Below are 23,152 nucleotides of genomic sequence, written 5' to 3'. Positions count from 1 at the left end.
AAAGGTTATTTGGGTGGGGGGAATTTAAATGCATACATTTTTATCATTTTTTTTTCTTAAAGAGTTAGGTTAAAAAAGAGGGTGAGGGAGTTTTTTTTAATACATTTTTGTATTTTTACAAGCCAAATTTCTTCTTTTCCCATGCTCTAACAAAACTTTTTCTTAATAGCTGTTTCTTTGTTGAAATTCTTAAGAGGTTTCAAGTTAGCCTCCTGTATTAAACATGCCCACATTCACCCAGCATGTACTGATTATACAGTGGAATAGATTTAAAGAGCATTTTAAGATTGTCAGATGACTCAATCTAATAATACAGGAAATGAAAACATCATTTCTAATTAGATCATGTTACTGCTTTAAAACTACAATTTGTGTGTTGTTCCAACAGTGCAATCTCACTGAGATTCTAATTTAAAAACACAGTGGCTTATAGGACACATGGCAGGATGGAACCACATACATCACATTCCCCCCAACAATCTGAGGGAGTTCAGGGAAGGCTTCAAGGGCATATGAAATCAAAACACAAGATATTAGCTGCAAAAAAAAGAATGTTTCCTGGTTTTCTTCCTCATAAATAAAAGACAAATGATATTTAACTTATTTCAATCTATCAACAGTTTTAAACTGAACATGACCTGTGAAAGAAATCATTATAGCTGTGTTTCATTCCATTAAACACAACTAGCTTATTGTCAGGAGAACAGCACCTCTCCAGGTTGCAGGCTCACTTCAGCATTTTGCATTTAAACTACACGGATCACTGGTTTGGCTCATTTACCAATGAAGGTAGAATAATATTGCAGAGTTAAAAAGGTGCTTCATCAGATTTCATTAAATCTGAAAACATTTATTCTTGTCTGGATGGCATCCACACATATGAAGCAGATGCATATACAGTGATAAATAAGGAAGGTCTGCAGGGGCTGAGCTGTGCCTTTGACTCTTGGAAGAAATGCTGTCATTCCCTCAGTGCAGACAATCACTGGCAGCTACATTTGAAAATGCAAGTAAGAAAAATCTAAACTGAGCTGGCCCGTATCATTTTGATAGGCCAAAATGCTACCGCCTCCTGATGTGGTAATGACCAAGAGCATGCATACGTGCATACATACACACACATACATCTTTTACCATCACGACAACTACAACAGAGGTCTCAGCAGCACACTCATCAGGGAATTCTGTGGTTCCTTAAAATGGCGGGCTTCCTTTCCCATTTCTATAATTTGCTATTTAGAACAATCATGTGATATGATTTTGACTCCATTCTCTGTCCAAACACAGTCTGAAACTCCACAAGATCCACTAACCATAACAAGCAGCTGTATTTAGTTATTCAAATACATTTTTACATTTTTAGATCACAAAATCCAATTAGTTTTAATAATTAAATCCATATATATCCAATATGTATATCAGTAACTCAACTACAATCTAATATATTATTTCCCAGAAAAAAGGCAATCTGTCATCCCATTCAAAACCAAGTATATAAAAGTGAAATAGATAGGAAACAGCCATAAGAATCTATTTAATGTGGGCTGGAGAGATGGCTTAGCGGTTAAGCGCTTGCCTGTGAAGCCTAAGGACCCCGGTTCGAGTCTTGGCTCCCCAGGTCCCACATTAGCCAGATGCACAAGGGGGCGCACGCGTCTGGAGTTCGTTAGCAGAGGCTGGAAGCCCTGGCGTGCCCATTCTCTCTCTCTCCCTCTATCTGTCTTTCTCTCTGTGTCTGTCGTTCTCAAACAAATAAAAAAAAAAAATTTTTTTTTAAAAAGATTCTATTTAATGGGATGAAGGCAAGGGAATTGTTCTGATCTTCTATCTTTTCTCATTTTCAAGTAATATCTAAAACAATGTGCTTTTATTTAGCCTAATTTCTTCATTATAATGTTAGTCACTAAAAACAGGGAAAAATAAATTTTAAAAAGAGCCAGCTGTTATCCCAAGAAAGGCTGGTAATCAAAGGTAGGATGGCTAATATCCATATATAGGGCAAGCACCAAGATAAACATGAAAATACTGAAAGGTCTCCCTAAGGTCCACTCCATGTACTGTCATTATAAACATGAGACCATAAAAGGTGGCAATCTATCACTTCCAACCTGTTCAATGATGTAACAAAAACATCCTAACCTGATAACACATTGACATGTACAAACAGGAATGGCATACACACTCAAAACTGAAATTCCTCTTAAGTTAAAAAAATAGACTAATGTGTTCAAGAGTTTGAAGAACTAAAAACTAATCATGAAATGTATTCTTCTCTAAGACCCTTTACTCTCACCTAGCATAGTAAGGTGTGACAAATGTACCTGAGTCTGGCCTTTCTGACACCTTCAAAGAAATAAAGGTTACTCTTTTCCATTTTAATGTCTGTTAATTTACTACTTTTTTCCCCCTGGTGGTCTGAGGGACACAAAATAGAGTTTCCAATAGCCCATTAAAGAACAAGCCACAATCAGACCACTGCATACAGTTCTGCATCATCCACAGTGGCAGTGATCATACAGTTCTGATTTCCTTGCTAAAAGACAGAGGCATAATAGAAGCAAGATCTTCACTTCAGATTGATTATCAGGCAGCATCTCCACTCAGCAATTTGAATTTTAATGAAAGTAAATGGAATAATTAGCATTTCAAAGTGTGTTTGATACACTGAGGAGGAAAGGAGAAAAGACTTTTGTGTATAACTTATACACAAAAGAAAGTACTTGAGAGGGAGCAGAAAGAGAAAAGTACAGTGGTAGTGTCTTCATTAGAAACAGTGAGGAACCCACAGGATTACCTACATAAATAAAGTGAATACTGTACTCATTTCAAGGAAGGTTGCATTCCTTTATATTATTTTTATATTTGAACACATCATTTTATTATTTCTTGCTTTAGGAGAACTTAAAAAAATAAGTGCAATTAGACTCTTCAAACCTCTGGATTCAAGCAGCACATCTATGAAAATATCACTGTTGCAGGAAGGAACTTCTAAATGAGCCACTGGCTTTTTTGTTAAGTGTGTATATAAAAAAGTATAGTTCATCTTTTAATGAAGGCATAAGAGGAGCGTAATCAGCCTGGGACAGAGGCCCAAGGAGATGCCACCTTGTCTGCTTGTGGCTGGACTAGAATCTGCATCTGACCCAGTCTCCTGCAAGAGAGATGACTGCAACCAATACTCCCAAGCAGTAGCTTCCTGCTTCCCCCTCAGTTTAGCACGCCTATGGGCTGGCACCTCCTGAGTCAGCCACTTGGGTCAGGGAGAGCTCCTGGGAAGAAGCCTGTGTGAGGGAAGTTTTTTCCTCCATCTCCCCTTCTCCTCTTCCTCCTCCATAAACTGGGAAGGGAAACATTTTAGCTTGGGGCTTTCTGGTGGTCCTTCCTTCTGGATCTTAACTCTCCCTAAAATTAGCCACATGATTCATAATTTACCCTTTTTTGGAGTTTGTGTTTTCAATTCTTTGCTAATTTGCAAAAAAGACCTAAAAGTTGGGGTCTTCAGGCCAAGGATCTCCTGCATCTTTATGGAATTTGATCCTTCTCTGGATCCACAATCCTGTATCATTATTTCTCCCACAAATGGACACTAGTCCATAAGAACCACACACCACGGGGGAGATGTGAAGATATACTTTCACTAAAAATGATATTAAGATACTCTGTATCATTTAAGGAAACAAAAAGATATTGGATCATTTTAATATTAGGGTACTCTAACTGTAATTTTCCTGGCCTCAGTTTGCAACAGAAGCTGATTGTAAAGGAAAGAAATATGAAGAACTATCTGGTCTCCTCAGGGAAAATCTGTCAGGAATACATCAACTTAAGTTAATAAGGATGTGATCCGAAGTGTCCGAGGCAGCTCTCAAATTCCACATGAGACTGAAGGGCAAGTGCTCAATTTCAATTAGTGATCATTTTACCAGATGCCCCTTTGGTGGGACAAAATTTAAAAAGAGAAGAGCAAGAAAGCTGAGGACAAACACTAAGATTAGAGCTAAAATGGAAAGGCCACATACCCCAATGATGGCGTTCAGTTCTGCCATGGTCACCTGCTTGGCCCGTTCCACAGCCTGCACCACTTGTTGCTGGTGCTATAAATGAAGATCAGAAACAGAATATAATTATTTGTTTTCTACTCACTCATTACAGCTTTTTCTAATATGTCATCTAACTTTTATTACATGCAAAACAGCACTTGGGGGGTGTTCAGATTTCCAAATAAAATCCCCAGGTAGTAGATGAGTAGATGAAATATCTAGAGTTCACTAGCTCCATAATTTGGAGGAGTAACTGGGCATCCAAGTGCCAGTGTGATCTATGTGCACCATGACCGATGCCCCTTATATCTGGTAGAATCAGTTCAAATTTCACTCTCAAACCAGCGGGGTACTTGGACCAAGTATCGTCTACTAGTACTAACAAAGTCCAACTCATCCTATGTGGTCTTGGTCCTCCCTTTTTCTCTATGCCATCTAAATTAGTACCTGCAAGTACTTATTTTTAAAATTTTCTCCTAACATTTGTATGATTAGGTACTAGAAGGTCATTTCAAATTCAATGTTATATTTCTTCTGGGAATGTGAAATGTGTCCATATTTTTATTTCTGTCACAAAAGAGTGTGTATTTAAAAGACTTTAAAAAAATACAACAAGGGCTGGAAAAATGGCTTAGTAGTTAAGGCGCTTGTCTGCTGAGCCTAAGGACCCAGGTTCAATTACCCAGTGCCCACATAAGCCAGATGCACATGGTAGCACATACATCTGGAATTTGTTTACAGAGGCTAGAGGCCCTGGTGCATCTATTCTCTCCTCCTCCTCCTCTCTCTGCTCCTTTCAAATAAATAAGTGAAAATAAAATATTTTTAAAAATACAGCAAAAGTTAAGAACTTCAAGCACTTCTTTTAAATGTGATATAAAAATGAAAAGTTAGGTGTTTCAATTATTTTTCTTTAGAAAAACCAGCATCATTAATACTAGAAAATGCCTCCATCCATGATTTTGTTCTACAGAGAATGAAAAATAACTGGTGTTAATAACTGTTGTGATACTGGAAAATTAAGTCTTACCCAGAAATCTCCGCTATTGGGCCAGGCACTCACATCTGGACATATACAAGTGCTCATACCAGTACCTCCAAATATAAATATTATTCTGAACTAAATACACATGAGCACTCTAGTATCTACAGACTCAAATCCAGACTAAAATGGTCTCTTTGGACTTCTTTCAACCAGGTTTAGTAATGAAGAACCAGAAGACTGTGCTAGGAAACAAGCCTTCCTCTGTGTGGCTAGAAGAGGCAAGCTTTAGTCAGTATGTGATGAGAAATAGCCAATGTTCTACAGTAATATGAAGTGTAACTATGCTACTGTTCAATGCATACGAAGAGCTCTCCAACATACATGGAATTGCCCTTAGCTATCTAGTTCTCATTCTAACACTCACACATGTGTTTACTGAGATTAAATATGGTGAGCATACTCTCCACCTCTGGCCCATGAAAGGGTGGAATAAGGAGGTGATAAGAGGAAAGAAATCTGGTTTAAATTAGTTACCTGCAATGTAACATGTGGTTTTCACTGCTTCCTAATAGAATTGTGCTTCATGCTTATGGCTAAAATGTTAAATATCAGATCAAATGAAAACATTTTAAGCTTTACTAGAAACTAAACATTAAACTATACACACACACACACACACACACACACACACACATATACATATATATACATGGTTGTTGACATGTCAGTTTCAAAACTTGGGCTTAAAAAGCAACCCTAGTCTGTTAGATATCTCTCTATTCACTCAATAAAATACTTGCCAAAATGAAAAACTAAATTTTCTTTCTCTGAAGTCAAAATCCCTACATAAAACTAGAAGGAACAGAGAGTGAGTCAATAAAATGGCCAAGGCTAACTCCAGCTTCCCTTAAAGACAGTCTAACATGTTGCTAATTTACTGAGCACTTAGTATGTGCAAGCCAAGCTCATGTATAAATTTAAGATAATCTGGTTCTCCTCAGAGTAAAACCAGCAGAACTTGTAAAGCAGGCTTTCCACATGAGATTATGGACAAAATTATTTTAAGATTTTCTACCTTGTACTTTTGGCATTGAAACATGGCAGTTTGAAATGTCCAAAACATGGAAACAAACTATCAAATGTACACATCCTTCTTCACATCATTCATTCTAGTCAAGCATCATTAATGCCACGAATGTTTAAACTCTTACTCTGCCATTTCAGCATCTACTGAAACAGCTCCATCCTACTGAAATATTATCTCCTTTAAGTATTCAAAGAATAATTACTTAGAGTACAGATATGAAAAACACATCTAGTTAAGGCCTCTCTACCACGAAGATTCTTCAACTCCTGCTTCATGGACTGGATTCCAATTGTTAAGATGGACAAAGAAGCCTCAGGCAGCAAGACGCTGGCTCAGCATGCAAAAACCAAATATGGGGCTGGAAAGATGGCTCAGCAGTTAAGGCATTTGCCTACAAAGCCCAGTGGATTCAATACCCAGATAAAACCAGATACACAAAGTGACGCATATGTCTGGAGTTTGTTTGCAGCAGCTAGAGGCCCTGGTGGGCCGCATTCTTTCTCCTTCTCTCTGACTCTCTCACTCTTGCAAATACATACATACATACATACATACATATATATATATATATATATATATATATATATATATATATATATATATAAAATATCAAATGCATTTCTTACAAAGCTAGAAGCTCACCCCAATGAATCATAACTCTGACAACAAATGCTTGTATTAAAATCTGTTAAAAGGTTATACTAAAAATGTAAGCCACGTTGATTCAGTTTGTATGTTATAATGGAAATGACTATAGACTAATATAGTATCTGTACTTTGCCTGCAGTTCAGAATTCCACATCCCTATTTCTGCTCACAACAAATCATTGATTCCCTGTTCAAGCACCTTTTGTGAAGTTTCCTATGGCAAACAATGTCCCCTCTCCTGTGAGCACCAGAAACACCATAGCATTACTCACTATACTGCACCATAAACACATTACAGCACAGACAACAGAAGCACCAAAGGAAGGCGTGAAAATGAAAACTCAGGAAGAAGGGGCAAAGGATTACAAGAGAAGAATGAATGACACTTGAGGCAAAATCCCAAAGTACTCCCAAAAACTGACCCAAGATTTTTTTTTCCTTTCTGTTTTTAACTAATAAGCCTCTGACTCAGAAAGCACAAGCATTCTACATGTTCCTAGAACATTGATGGCTTTCCCATTAATGTCAGCCGTCTCTTCTGCTTTTCTACCCCTCCCCAACTGACATCTACTCCCACTCCACCCTCATCTCATTTCCTGTCCTATTTCCTGCTTGTCTCTTGTGGCATCCAAAGCCACTCAACCCCAGCTGTCTGCAGAAGGCATCCCAGTTCTGTTTGCACTGGTCCCTCAGAGAAACCTGAAGGATGTCCCACAGAGCTACTAATAAAACCATGAGGAACATAGTAACTAGTATATGAAGGCATCAAAAGACAACTAATTGTACTTTTTGAAATGTTTTTATGATTTTAATCATTAAAAAATAAAACAGTAAGAGCATTAACTTGAGCACACAGGAGGCAGAGGTAGGAGGATTGCCATGAGTTTGAGGCCACCCTGAGACTAAATAGTTAATTCCAGGTCAGCCTGGGCCAGGACCTCAAAAAAAAAAAAGCAAACAAACAAAAAATCCTTAAATTATGCAAATAATTTCTTAACTATAAGTTAACTGAAAATTACTGAACTACACACGAGATAAGTAAATTTTTATGTTATATAAGTTGTCTTTTCAGACTGATTTAAAAAAAAACACTGTGATTTAAGGAATACAGTATCAGTGAGGGAAAGACTAGTCAATAAAATCTTGTACAATAAATCACTTCTCTACTTACTGTCATCAACATAAAATTATTTAGTATTTGCTCAAGAAAGGCACTGAATTGCTTTTCCTACAAGAAAAGATAAGTCTAACACAGCCAAATAAATAAAAATATTAATTTTTTTTTTTTTTTTTTTTTTTTTACAAAGGGAGGTGTTTCAAGTTTGCTTTTCAGAAGGAATGATAATGTCAAGAGCTGCCATATCAGTACTGGAATGACAAAAGATGTGGTACTAACAAAAACAGAAAGAAAACTACAACTTATTTTTTAAAAAACCTGCCCCCTACTGACAGGGAAAGTCAGGGCAAGCAGGAAATGGAATAGGATTCTTAGAATGAAAACATTCCAAGGTTAGGTAGATTGATGTTTAGCAGTTAAAGGCACTTGCCTGCAAAGGCTGCCAGCTTAGATTCCTTCCTCCTGAACCCATGTTAAAGAAAGATGAAAAAAGTGGCATAAGCACCCGGTGTTCGTTTGCAGTGGCAAGAGATACTGGTGCACCTATACTCACAAAACACACCAGTGTAAATAAATTAATAATGTTTTTTTAAGAAAACAAAACATCTCTGGCTGTGAAGACACAAAAGTAAGATATGCCCAGCCCAACTTTCATAGAACTCTGACACAGGGCACACAGGAAAATACTAGAAGAGGATTTATGAGGAAATGGCTGCACACTTGCTTGGTGAATCAGAAGTCGTTATATCTTTCATTCATTCATTCAAGTATCTGCTGTGTACTTCACGTGCAGCAAGCACTAAGGTTGCGATCATGCACAAGATGAACCACAGCCCTTGATCTCAGAGTTCAGAAAAGATGAAGAAAGATAGCAGTGAATCAAGAGGACATCAAAGGGGTGGGAAACACTAATCTAGACCCAAACAGCAATGGTACCATAAAATTCTACTTCCTAAAAGGCAGACCAAATGGCTGAACCTTCACCAGGCCCTTACAGGAAACACCTGAACCACAAGACACTGGAGAGGGTTGGATCAAGTCTAACCTAAATCTTCTATATCTTCCCTTCCCTCTCTCTCTCCCTCCCTCCCTCCTCTCTCTCCTTCCTTCCCTCCCTCCCTCCCTCCCTCCCTCCCTCCCTCCCTCCCTCCCTCCCTCCCACCCCCTCTCCTCTCTAACTCTTGTATATTAGTTATATTTTTCCTCATTTTCTTAGTGGGCACTGCCCTGTAACTCCCAGTACCAGCATGGGGCTATCATCCACAATGAGCTTTTGATCAGAGAGACCTACAAGGTTTCCTAAAAGAATGACAGATTTCTGTCAGAGTACTTGATGACCCACCAAAGGCCAGTGGTAAGACCCTATTGCTGAAGACTCCATATGCAGCTGACACATAAAATGGAACGGCATGGCTGGAGGCCAGGAGAGAGTCAGTCCCCAGACAGTCAGCGTCTCTAGTGCCAGAAGGTGCTACATGGGTGACTGGGGGAAATGACCAATATCTGTCCAAGCAACTCATGGTCTAACCTACTTAGCAACAAATAACCTGTTGTGATACCCACACAAGTGCAATAATGGCACACAGCCATGGTGGGGAACCAACTGCTCTTGATTTGGCTAACTGATCCCCTCAGTGGTGTGGGACCCATAGCTGGAGCTGGGAAACAAGTCAGAACCATATCCAAACATAAGCCCACTCTCCAACATCAAGCTACCATCAATCATGGGGTACAAGAGGGCCTACACCTATTAAACTCTCTACTAAAAAAGTAAGGGTTATCTCATTTGTCCTGGTGCTAACTCACTCTCCATTGGAGATTCTGCTTCTCTTTTTCAGATAGATACAGATTGTAAGGAGAGAGCTACCCCATCATACCTCAAAAAGGACCCGACTGAAACTAAGGAAAATTGGCAAAACAAGCAAGGGTGCTGTTTTCCTGATGAACCAGATACCAGCACAAGAGGGAAGGAGACCAACACAAAGAAAAATCCACTCCTACCAAATCAGAGAGCCAGAGCCTCAGAGGCCCCCAAACCTCATCACTGAAGCAGACCAAAAATGAACCCAACATAGCTCAGGGAAATTTTGAGCAAGAAGGGGCGGAAAGAATGTCAGAGCCACATGTTGGGTCATAATATGCTGAGACATTTGTCGTACCAATAACTGTGGGCTAACTCTGCAATGCACGACCCATATACATCAACAACGACGGGCCATTGGGGAGGGGGTAGGTCACGGATGAGCCTAATAATGGTACCAAACTGCCTGTATTCACTGAATAGAAAACTAATAAAAAAATTTAAAAAAAAAGAATGCTCATAAGGCTCTATGATTATAAGTAAGGGATAATTTCCATGAGAAAAATCATAGGATTCTATGTAATTAGACTAAGGAAATATCTTAATCTAATCTTGGAGTTAGGAGAAAATTCCCTAAGGAAGCTGACCTGACAAGTGAAACCTGAAGAATCTATAGGAGTTCCCAGGTATCAGAATGAGGAGAAGAGCTCTGGGCAGAAGGAGGGTTGGGAAAGGGCTGTATGGGAAAAGTTAAGCATATCCCTGTCAAGAATCAAATATGCTCTGTGTGGCTGGAGGAAGAGATAGGAAACAGTGGAGGAGGCAGGCATGGTAGGATTTTGTGGGGCCTTCTGGATAGGTAAAACACATGCAAAAAGTCTTTTGAGTGGAAAAAGTATTCATAAAAAAGAAAACAGGGCTGGAGAGGTGGCTTAGCAGTTAAGACACATGCCTGCGAAGCCTAAGGACCCAGGATTGATTCTCTGGGCCCCACGTAAGCCAGATGAACATGGAGGCATATGTGTCTGGAGTTCATTTGCAGTGGCTAGAGGCCCTGGAATGCCCATTCATATTCTTTCTCCCTCCCTCCCTCCCTCCCCTCTCTCTCACTGTCTGTCTCTTATCTCTAATAAACAAAAATAAATTTAAAAAAAAAAGAAAACAAAACAAAGGCAAACATAGGAGCTGTGGGAGCATGGGAAGGTATACTCTAAGAAACCACCCACTAGTGGAAATGAAAGCCAACGAGGCAGAAAGAAACCAAACAGGAAGGGCACTGCATGACAAGAAAAAATACTATAGGGAAGAGACTGAGTAAATGAAGGGTGGGGATAGGATTAAATAAAATTTAAAAGGGTATGAATAAGTCATATGGACACCTATTTTTTTGGACAATGGTGTGTTCAAAAGCCACATATTGTCACTAGAAAATTTTGAGTGCCAGGGATGGGATACCTCCCAGTGAGTTGTTGGCTAGGGAGGTGCCTGATGCCCCCAAAACATTACAGGCCATTGCTGAGGCTCTTGGTTTCCCATACAGAATAGATGGTTAGACCCTGTTGCTGAAGACTCCATATGCTTGGGCTGCAGGTCACTGAGAAATCTTGCTGGAGCTGAGCTGAAAACCTCCTCTGTAGGCCATCTAACAGAAAGTGCATGCAACTCCTTGCATCTTAGAGAAATCATCAGTAGAAATAAACAAGAGAGGACATTGCAAGCCTTAAGATGGGCCAGCGAGGCCAAATGAGCTGAAAGACACAATAGTGGCATGTCTGTCATGGGGGAAACCAACCTTTCTCTAATTAGACTGGAGGTATGCTCCACAGGAGGGAGTAACAGCCTGATACTGGAAACACTGAGTAGGTCATGAGCCCAAGGGGTGTAACACCTGCTGGTGTCTGGCTAAATGCATGAATTATACTCACCAAAGTGCCTGGTAAGCATACCCATATATAAATGCCACTCTCCCTTTTGCTTATAGAAGCTTCTCTCTTCAGATGGTGGTGACCTCTAGGATAACTGAAAAGGCACCATAGTGCTGAGGAGAAGTGATGGAGGAGCGCTCAGCACAGAAACATTTCTATTGCACCTTCCAAGGCTCAGGGTCCATTGTAGAGGAGGTGGTGAAAAGAATGTAAAAGCCAAGGCTCCTTACAGTGCACTCTTCTAGACACAAATTGGACTTGATAATCATGACCTTGCAGTGCCTGGCACAACCTAAACAAGACCATTATAACAGGACAAAAAGATGACGACATCAAAATAAAAGAGACTGATTGAGAGGAGGAGGGGATATAATGGAGAGTAGAGTTGTGAGGGGGAAAGTGTGTGGGGGAGTTATCATGGTTTACTGTCTATGAGAGTTGTCAATAATAAAAATAAATAAATAAAAAATCTTAAAAACCCTGGAGAAAGAAAAACCACTGCACTTTATCCTGGTAGAAAATGAGACATTGTTAAAATATTTTAAATAGCTGAGTACTGTCACCAGAGCTGGATTTTAGTAATATGACATGAAAATGGTGATTAGAGGAGGAGCGTGGCAAAGTTTTCTAAGGTGAAAGATATTTATGGCTGCACATGGATCTTTCCTGCTAATAGAAATCATTAGCCTCATGTATTTAAATGGCCACTCATTTCCAGAAACTCAGACCTGCAAGGAAGGGGCCTTTAGCAATCATAGGATATTGGGCTTTGTTAGTCATTAGCCAACGAAAACCTCTCTATTTCCAAACGCATATAAACCTCCACACGCTCCCAGACTGCAGGACCAACCACAGGCTGTAGGCCATTTCCCTACCAATGAATGAATCTCCTCTGTAGCATTTAGATCAGCTGGCAGTCTCTGCCTGCACACTTTTTAAGGAAAAACAAAAACAAACAAACAAACAAAAAAACTCACTATACCTTACAAGCAATCTTTTCTTACTGGATGATGAGTCCTAAAATAACTTGAAAGCTGCTTCCCTACTTCTTCCCACTGGATCATTTTGTCTCTAAATTCTCTGCCATAGGACTAATACTTCAAACATTTGAAAATGGCCACAATTCATGTTTTCAACTTCCTTTCTTCCTGGCTAAACATCCCCAGGTCATTCTCTAATCGCTGTGTTACTGGATCTCAAGCCACTCATCCTTTAGGTCATTTTTCAGTTTGGTAAGAACACAGCACTCCAGGTGCAACTGGCAGATAGGTGAGGTGTCACCCCATATCTGATAGGTCTGGCAAAAGTCCTATTATACCGACTAAGTAAGTCTTAGCAAGTTTACTGGTACATATCACTTTAAATTTAATCCTAAACCCCAAATTACCCTGACCTAAATAGTATTTCAACAAATGGTTTTACAAAAAAACTTAGACATTATAAAACATATAAATAATACTAGTAACCCCAAAATACTTGATGATGAACTGAAGAAGGTCTCAAAGGACACTAGCCACAGAAGGGTGGATACTGAGCACTCAGTATGTGGCTGAGAAAGAAGTTTAATTTTTCTACAACTTTGATAATAATTTAAATTGGCACAGCCACTTCTGTTCTGGACAAAGCAACTTTAGGAGATCAGAGTACTTTGAAGTTTATCAAAAGCAAAGAAATGAGCAGGTCTCATTAATTTTTGACCCACACGCACACAAGGGTTACTAATGCTGCCTTTGGAGGTAGGCCCACATTCGTATCTACAAGAGAGAAAGTTCTACATCTTAAAAATCATTTTTCACTTCCTGAGGTCAGCAGATCAAAATGCCATTATGTCACTCCATTGTCACTAAAACATATGCTTAAGTGAAACAAGATAATGATCAACTATGAAACACAGGAGAGAATTATGTTCTCTGATGGCTCACTCAGTGTTAGGAGAGGAGAAATAATGAAATGAAAGCTCACCCTGTCCAGACCAAATTTTTGTTTTGTTTTGTTTTGATCAGAAATCTGGACCAAATCTCCTGAAACTGCAATGCATACATTAGTCACTTCAGGACATTCTTGCCATAAGACAGCTGTCATAACACACTGCCTAGACGGATAAAACAGCCCCCACTGGAAAACAGATGTGTATTGTGCAGGCAATTGGCACTGTATCTAAAGATGGTCTTAGATGTGTCATGACATGCCTATTAGCAGAGCTCTGGTGACTTCAGCGAAGTTCATCTTCATCAAACCAAGTTATCACAAGCCACTGACTCCTTACAAAGCTAACAAGCAGTAAGAAGAATTAACCTGGCACTATTATAAGATGACAGTACTGCCACCAGTGCATGTATCCATGGCATTTTGTTCATTTCCTCCATAAAGCACAAGATGAAGATGACTGATCACATTTCTCAACTTCCATTCCACAATTATTCTATACATGCAAAATGTGGCTCAAAGAAAGCCAGTGCCCTACTAACCCACACACCAAAATAAATGGCATGTGATATTTGGTTTTCCATGCAATTATAAAGGATCAAATTTATAGATGTCTGAAACAGAAATGTATCTTTTGATTTGATTATTCTAGTCTATTGGAATTACCGTTAGTGTTATGTTAACTGTGTGATGCTTTTTATCCTTTTGAATGCAAGTAGGGGGTCAAAATAAACCTCAGAAATTTCTGGTTAAAAAGAAAAAAATTTGCTGCTCAATTCACAATAGCTGGGAAATGGAACCAGCTTAGATGCCCCTCAACTGATGAGTAGATAATGAAGATATGGCACATTTATACAATGGAGTTCTACTTAACAATAAAGAAAAATGAAGTTATGAAATTTGCAGGAAAATGGATGGATCTGGAAAGGATTATACTAAGTGAGGTAACCCAGTCTCAGAAAGCCAAGCACCACATGTTCTCTCACATATGTAGATCCTAGCTACAGATGACTGGGCTTCTGTGTGAACAGGAAGAAAACTCAGTACCAAAGGCCAATAAGCTAGAAAAGAGATATAAAAGGAAGACAAAAAAGGGTGGCACTTAATAGGATGGTATCGCATGTATGTATGTAGAAGAATAGATTAATGGGGATAAAAAGGCCCAAAGGGAGGTCAGGGGAAGAGATTGAGTAAAGGAAAGGTGGAGGGAGGACTAATCAAAAACTAAGAGGATATAAATAAATCATATGGAAACCTGCTTGTTTAGGCAATGGAACACTCAAGAGCCATAGATTGTTGCTAGAAAATTTTTAGTGCCAGGGATGGAATACCTTCCAGTGAGTTGTTGGCCAGGGAGGTCAGTGATGCCCCCAAAACCTTATAAGACATTGCTGAGGCTCTTGGTTTCCCACCAGGAATAGATGGTAAGACCTTATTGCTGAAGACTCCACATACGTGGGCTGCAAGGCCACTGAGAAATCCTGCTGGAACTGAGCTGAGAACCTTCATGTTGACCAGCTGACAGAAAGCTGAAAGAAGCCATTCTGCATGCAGTTCAATGGGAAAAAGAGAAATCACCAGTGAAGATACTCCACAGTGGACACTGCAAGCCTTATATTTGGCCAAACAGGCCAAATGAGACAACAGGTGCAATAGTGGCACATCTGTCATGATGGAAATGTACTGCCCTCTGATTGGACTGGAGGCCTGCTCCATGGGAAAGAATACTTCAAAAAAAAAAAAAAAATATATATATATATATATATATATATATATATATATATATATATAGAGAGAGAGAGAGAGAGAGAGAGAGAGAGAGAAAAGCACTACTTGGACCTATTCATTAGAAAATGTAAAGAGAGGGCTGGAGAGATGGCTTAGCGATTAAGTGCTTGCCTGTAAAGCCTAAGGACCCCGGTTCAAGGCTTGATTCTCCAGGACCCACGTTAGCCAGATGCACAAGGGGGCGCACACATCTGGAGTTCGTTTGCAGTGGCCAGAGGCCCTGGCGCGTCAGTCTGTCTCTCTCTATCTGCCTCTTTCTCTCTCTGTGTCCATCGCTTTCAAATAAATAGAAATAAACAACAAAAAAAATTTAAAAAAAAAAAGAAAAAGAAAATGTAAAGGGAGTATAGGACAAGCTCTAAGTTGAAATTAAATTTGGACAAGAGAGCATTTAAGTTGAAAAGTTACCTTTTCCATAAGTACGCTTTAGATTAACATCAAAAGGCTAAATTTTTTCACTCGTTTCCATTTTATGGTCAGACTAATATGAATTACTTCATTTGTTAAACCAGTATTTATTCAATATAACAGATATATGGAAAATAAAACAGCTCTGCTCACTTGTAAGCTCAGACCCCAAATGTGTTCATTCTCATAGTCACTGGGAAGACCACCCTCCAGGGCTCTTCCATCATCTCCTAAGGCCCCAATTCTGTCATCATTGTCACTGAGAGAATCAGCCTCCAGGGCTCCTCGGTTTTAAGTAACTTATGGAACAAAATACACAGCTATGAAATTATGGATGGATAGAAGGAGGAGTCAGAATCCATCTTCTGTGGGACTGAAGAAAAAAAGCTGCAACAATCGGGTGGTGAGAAGGTAAAAACGAAGACCACTGCAGCAAGAACAGGGACCATGGGCTTTAGAAATGGGAAATGGGGCTGGAGAGATATTCAGTGGTTAAGAGTACTTGTTGTACAAGCATGAGAACCCAAGTTCAATCCCCAGCACCCACATAAACAGCCAGTAAGGACTGCATTTGCCTGTAACCCCAGCACTGAAGTGAATCAAGATAGAAAAATCACTGAGGCTTTATGGTCATCCACTGTGACAGAAAAACAGCATGAACTCCAGGTTCTGTGACTCTGTCTCAAGAAAATACGGCAAGAGTGCTACAGGAGGTCGGTCACCTGATGTCCTCTAGCCTCTGCACATGTAGCACTGATTACACATATCTGCAGACACTCTTACATAAACCACACACACATACACATACTATGCAACACACACACACACACACCCCACTTAAAAAAAAGAAAGGGAGAATTACATAGATGAGGGTGTAAGGAACCACTTTCTCTCCTCTCACTGCAGTAAGATACACATATTTCAAGTTACTTGGACTATGGTGCAGTCCAAGCCATTAAAACAAACAAATCAATTCTGCAAAACAACAACCTTGCACTGACTTTCCAAAGGAATCTCAAAAATCCACAAAACTAATCATCTATGCTGTCATGACTTGTGTGTGTGTGTGTGTGTATCCGTAATATGTGGAATGGTGTTTGTGGGTGTGGTGCATGCTGGTGTGTGTGTATACACATGGGCCTATGTGCACATATAGATGCCAGACTATCTCAGCCACATGGTTCCTTGAGACAAAATCTCAGCAGCTACCTTTTTTTGTTATTACTATTAATTAGTTTTGTACTCAGCAAATACAGTCAATTTGGTACCATTATTCAGCTCATCCATTACCTATCCCTTTCCCTTGGCCCCTCCTTGTTGAAGTATATGGGTCATGCATTCTGGAGTTAGCACACAGTTATGGGTAGGATAAATGTCTGCATATCATGACCCAACATGTGGATCTGACATTCTTTCCGACCCTCTTCTGTAAAATTTCCCTGAGCCATGTTGGGTTCATTTTTGGTCTGCTTCAGTGATGAGGTGTTGGGGGCCTCTCTGGCTCTCTGATTTGGTAGGAGTTGACTTTTCTCTGTGTTGATTTCCTTCACCCTTGCACTGGTACCCAGTTCACCAAGAAAACAACACCCTTGCTTGTTTCACCAATTGTTCTTAGTTTCATCTGGGGCTCTTTTGAGGTATGATGGGGTGACTCTCTCCTTAGGATCTACATCCATCTGAAAAAGAGAAGCTGCCATTTTTGTGAGCCTCAGAGACTGCCCAGCCTCTTTTCCCCACAAGACTATGGTTGCAGCATGCATGCCATTCCCAACTGTCTACATGGGACAGTGGAGTCAAACTTAAATGGTCTCAGGCCTCCTCAGACCCTCCTGCTTGGATGGCAAGCACTATTACCCATGGAACCATCTCCTTAGGCCCTCTTTCATGACTTAAGTGGGGAAAACTCAATTTTTTGATCCCAATGCCTCCACTTGAAGGGTAATATATATTTCAAATCAATATGTGAGAAATACCCGAGGAATGAATTACCCTCAAATAGAGAGAGATTTTTTTAAACAAGTCTTTTCTATCAAATAGCACTGACTTTCCAGCAAATCTACAAAAATATGGCAGGCTAAATATAATCTCCTATAATGCATCCTTTAAGAATCTCAGTACTTTTTATTTAATAGGCAAAAATACAAAGGGTTATGTACCCTATGAACTGCTTAGGTTGCGCACATGGCCCTTAATTCATGTATATTCCTTCCTATCCTCTGTCAATCATAAACTACTTGATGGGAAATTCTTCACCAAGATTTGAACTACAGGAAAATGACTGATATATCATACATTATTTTATATATTAAGAGATAAATTGAGCCAGGCGTGGTGGTGCACACCTTTAATCCCAGCACTCAGGAGGCAGAGGTAGGAGGATCACCACGAGTTCGGGGTCACCCTGAGACTACAAAGTGAATTCCAGGTCAACCTGGGCCAGAGTGAGACCGAAAAACAAAAAACAAACTAACAAAAAAGACATAAAATTGAATTCTGCTAAATATATGGTCACATCAAATATCTGTCAAACCACTGATGATGATGATAGGCATTGCTTTTAAACACAGAACTATGACTAAAAGTGACTGCTGGCTGTCCCTGGATTCCTCTTCTTTCACAACAGTTGAAATTGTCGGTGGCCACAATGGTCACTCTGCTAAGACTACATTTCCAAGTCTTCTGGCTAGATGGGGACAGGTAACTAGATGTTGACATTCATTCTAAGAAGGCAAAAAAAGAACAACATTCATATCATGCCTTTGAAGGAATGAAATATGTCCTCTCCTTCCTCCTTCCCATTGGATAGGACAGACCACAATGGTATAAAGAATAATAAACATGAATATAGAAAGTTCATATCCTAGAGTCACCAAATTTGCTACAGCCGCCTCCAGACAAACTGTTACCTGACAGAAGCAAGCTTTTCATCTTAAACAAATCACTGTTCCACTGAACTCTGATAAAGCCACCAACTATCTAAGTAGGTCTTTTTATCACCAATGTTCAAATAAGCTGTACTGCGCAGGTAGCCTAGGAGCCCATCATAGGGAACAGAGAACTGCAGCCCAACAAAGCTAAGTATTCTTCTCAACATCATAAAGGAAACAAGTAGCTGAGCCAGGATTTGGTCCCAAGTCTGGCCTACTTATGGTTCTTATCACACTCTCTCTCCTCTATCGTAACCTAACTCTTCCAATGAACTCAGCAACTTGTTATCAGCATACATGCCTGCAAAATACAATTGCACTAGAAAGTTTCAACTAGAATGGAATAATATGTTCTCCTACTGACCTGCAGCCTAATAAATCTGAAATTCTCAAAGGCCTAAGAATATCATGTTTACCACAAAACAAATAAATGCCTGTCTCAAAACAAGGCTGATAGAGAAATCAGGGCATCCCAAATACAACTGCCCTTCAAATCAAGTCCACAACTACACTTAATAGGTAAAGACACACACACACACACACACACACACACACACACACAAAATCAAACTTCCTTTTGAAAGACAATCACTGGTGAGGCTGTGAGGCCGAGTAGACCTCCAATAAGACTCAGTCAGTTTTCCAGGCTTTACTAAGTTTTTCCCAAGTGTCTCAGCAACCAAAATAACCTAGAATAGAAGCAATGCCCTGCAAGTACACTAAGAAAGGAGGGAAGAAAGCAGTATTTACTTTGTTCAGTACTTTTAAATTCAATGTATACAATGTATAGTATAAAGATGGAGTTCCTCTCCATAAGGTTTACATGTACTTTCCCAACATGAAGCCAGAGATGAGGCCAAATCCTATGGTTCCAAATTAGCAGAAATGCTGTTGGTGGGTAACTGTGAGGTAGAGTTCTCAATTCACTATAGAATCACCTTAAACACACATTTGCAGAGAGAGGGAGCACCAAGAAAGCATTTAACGGCATCCTTCAATTTGAGTGAAAACTCACAGGACTGAGATTCTACTACAGTTTCAATTTTTAAATTGCTGGTGAAAAATTATCAGATGTTCAGATAGATTTAGAGCAATGAGTTTACTTTTAATTTGTAGGGGGAGATAACCAACTCACATTCCTCCAAAATGTAGTGGCTCAAATAGAGAGGGAGATCTGGTTCCAGATTTTCCTGACAGGAAAGAGAACTCTGTTTTTGTTGCTTCTTTAGCTAGAACGACTGTTAGTCAATACAGGAAGTGCTTAGTATGTACTACATGGCCTGGATATAATACCAAGGAATCCTCACAGCCTCCATGCAATCAACCCATGCTATTACAACTCCCCACCCCCACAGATGAGGAGAGACTCGGGGTAGAGGCAAAACACTTGTGAAAGGTCATGCAGCTTGACTCAGGGAGAGAAAGCCACATGATTTCAACAGGAAGCCAGGACTCCACCCACATCCCACTGTCATCATTTAGCATTTCTGGTTTATGGAACTACCAGAACTGCTCAGAGTTGATCATTCATAGTGCTTCACCTGCAAATAAGGCACAACTTGGGAGAGAGAAGAGTTTCCCACACTCATTACCTTGAGATGTGCTTTGTGTAGAAAAACATAATACAGATCATTCTTCCCACTGCTAGCAGCAAAATGCAGGCAGAAGAACAGCTTCAGATTGATGAAGTTTCACAAAGTTCCTCTCAATTCTGATACTAGGGTTCCTGTGAAATTCTCATAGCTCTTAACAGGAGGTGGCAGTATTTTTGTCTAATATGTAGGACTTTAGAAATAATTATATATACATTGACTATAATTTTTAAATGTTGTAGTGTAATGTATTTAAAATATTGTCTGATTTTTAAAACAAACTCAGTTTGGGTACTTTTCAGCAATAACTCATTTTTAGAAGAAAAAAAGTCTTACAGCTAAAATTAAATTTAATAGTTATTATTCAGTACTATTTTTTAAGTTTGATAAAAATGGTAAAGGTGATGGTTAATCTAGTTGTCAAGTTGACAAGATTTACAATCACCATAGAAACAAATTGCTAGGCATGTCATTGAAGGGTTTTCTAAATTAGATTAGATTACTCAAGTGGGAAGGCCCACCCTAACTAAATATGGGTGGCACCATTCCATGGGCTGAGACATTAAACTGAATAAAAAGTAGATAGGGGACTAGCACTTCCTGATTATGGGTACAATGTGATCAGCCACCTTTTTCCCTTGCCACCATGTCTTCTTCACCATGGACTATAAACTTAAACTGTAAGCCAAAATAAACTTTTCCTCTCTTAAGTTGCATTAGTCAGATAGTGTGTTGCAGTAACCAGAAAGGTAACTAATACAGTAACCTATACACAAAACATATTAATCAGTACATGAGGCTAAATGAAAAGCAGACATCATTTAGTTGTACATAAACTTATCTCTTGTTCTATCAAACTCCAAACGACTTCTTGATGCTAAATACTTCCAGACAGTTCTACCGCTAATGGGCTAGATTTCCTTTTCCAAGGTGGAATAATTTTTAAGTATAAATATTTTAAAATAAATTTTAATGCCACAGCTGCTGTTTTGGCAGTAAGACTGTCACACAGAGAGCTGGTGTTAAAAGATCAGACTACAGGCCTTCAGTCCTGGCACCAAGTGCTGTCCACAGTCATGCAAAAGTGATTCTCCATGCTTCTGAAGAAATGGGATATAGAAATTCCTCTTCCACTAATAAATGCCTCCTCCCCACCAACCAGATTAAAGTTCATCTGATTGGTGGGTGGGGGGAGTCTGATGATGCTCACAGATGCTAAAGAGGAAAACAGGTGGTTAGTCACTGTTTGACCTCAAAACATCAGCAAGACCCTGAATTGATGAGAATGAACAATTTATAAGCTACATATTAAGAGATATAAACACATCTCAGGAAATCAGAAAAAGAAGAACCAAAAAAGAAAAGATCTATCCAGAATTAGGATTCAGGGAGCTTCCGTGTAAAGGATTTTAGCAAAAATTGGCAAAGCAGTAGGAAAATAGTTAATTGGTAAAAAGAATGACATATACACTCCCTGCCTAGAGCAAAAGACAAAGAGTTGTAGTATCTCCCTGTGGTTTTCCTCTTCAGGGTACAACTTCCTTAGCCAATTAATTCCAATCCAGTCTTGCTCAGCCCCACTACCATTACACATTCAGTTTCTACTGGGCCTGTTCACACAAACAACAGAACTCAAGTGGAAAAATGACTTACAGGTAAATCAGTGCCAACATCTCCAGAACCACGTTCCACTTCCCAACATAGTCCATAGACCCTGCAGAAATGCCATGGGAACTAAGCTGCCCCATAATTGCATGAGGGGTCTGTGACTGAGGAAACCCAAAGATTAACAACTTTGGGGGATAATTCCAACTTTTTTCTGCTATTTTGGAGTATCACATTCCAGCCTGGGCACAGCACTGGATCACACATTCCTCCCCTTCTCTATTTCCACAAAGCAGAGCTTCTTAAAGAAACACACAACTGGCTTGTATCATCAGGCTTGGGCAGTCAAGCCTCCTAAAGAAATGCAAATGTGCTCCTTGACTCTAATTCAAATCCTAAGTAACTAAGCAAATGAGGATAATGGTGGTGGTTTAAAGGTCACAGCTACAGGGGAAAAGACAACATATTCTTTGTTTTTTGTGATCCAGAACAGCAAGTGAATGAGGCAAGCAAGTTTGTAAATAGAAATGTGCCCTTCCTCAAGATAAATCTCAACTAGTTTAGATAAAATTATCAGATAGCTGTCCACACAGGCTCCAATGCTAGCAAATACTAACACCAGAACATGCCCACTCAAAGGTAAAGCCTCCACACCCTAAAAAAAGTAGCAAACCTACTTACACTTACTTACAAACCAGCTTAAGAGTTAAGGAAAGTGATCCAAAGCCTTCTGGGCCTATAATACCATGTATTGCGGCTGCAAGGTATGCAGACATTTCATTAGAATGAGCTTTTCTTCCTCACTGCTGATGTTACCTGAGCAAATAAAGGATTTGGTAATCCAGAAATAAAAATTTCTCATTTCAATATTCTCATCTAAACTTTCTACCTATCAAAAGCAAGAGGCTGGGGGGAGCGGGCACAATAAAGGCATCAACCACTAGAAATGCACATACTCACTACAACGTGTATGGACTGCTGAGAGTGTACATTACCCCAGCGAGCAAGAAAAAACTAATGAGCCACATGTCAGGTACCAGCCCTGTGTAATCCTATAGAAAGAGCCCACGGAATCTATCTTATCTACCTTCCTCAGATACATGGGCAATATAAAGATTTAATCAGATAATAATAATTAACTTTTACAAAGAGCCAGCCACAGCTACATTAGTTTATTTACTATGTAAAGCCTTTCTATCTTGTATGTCTTCTGCTGGGTCCAAGCATTCATTGACAGAAGCACAGAAGAAGCTCTTGTCCTGCTGGTAACTGTGCATGCACTATTCCTGATTAGACAACAGTA

At 39.5% G+C, this 23,152-nt stretch overlaps 1 protein-coding gene across 4 annotated transcripts in view; it reads right to left on the bottom strand.

Annotated features, from left to right (window-relative positions):
- Positions 1–23,152, bottom strand: part of Tle4 (TLE family member 4, transcriptional corepressor) — a 146,723-nt gene that overhangs the window by 92,761 nt on the left and 30,810 nt on the right. For 3 of the 4 annotated variants that reach the window (XM_045153242.1, XM_045153249.1, XM_045153254.1), the window contains exon 6: positions 4,020–4,094. The exons of the other annotated variant lie outside the window; for it this stretch is intronic. In XM_045153242.1, coding sequence (XP_045009177.1) covers positions 4,020–4,094 — 75 coding nt within the window. The remainder of the gene's footprint in view (positions 1–4,019; positions 4,095–23,152) is intronic. 4 annotated transcript variants of the gene reach the window in all.

The sequence above is a fragment of the Jaculus jaculus genome, chromosome 1 (assembly GCF_020740685.1).
Source record: "Jaculus jaculus isolate mJacJac1 chromosome 1, mJacJac1.mat.Y.cur, whole genome shotgun sequence".
Lineage (NCBI taxonomy): Eukaryota > Metazoa > Chordata > Mammalia > Rodentia > Dipodidae > Jaculus > Jaculus jaculus.
The sequence above is the reverse complement of the archived record's forward strand: the minus strand, read 5'-3'. Positions and strand labels throughout refer to the sequence as shown.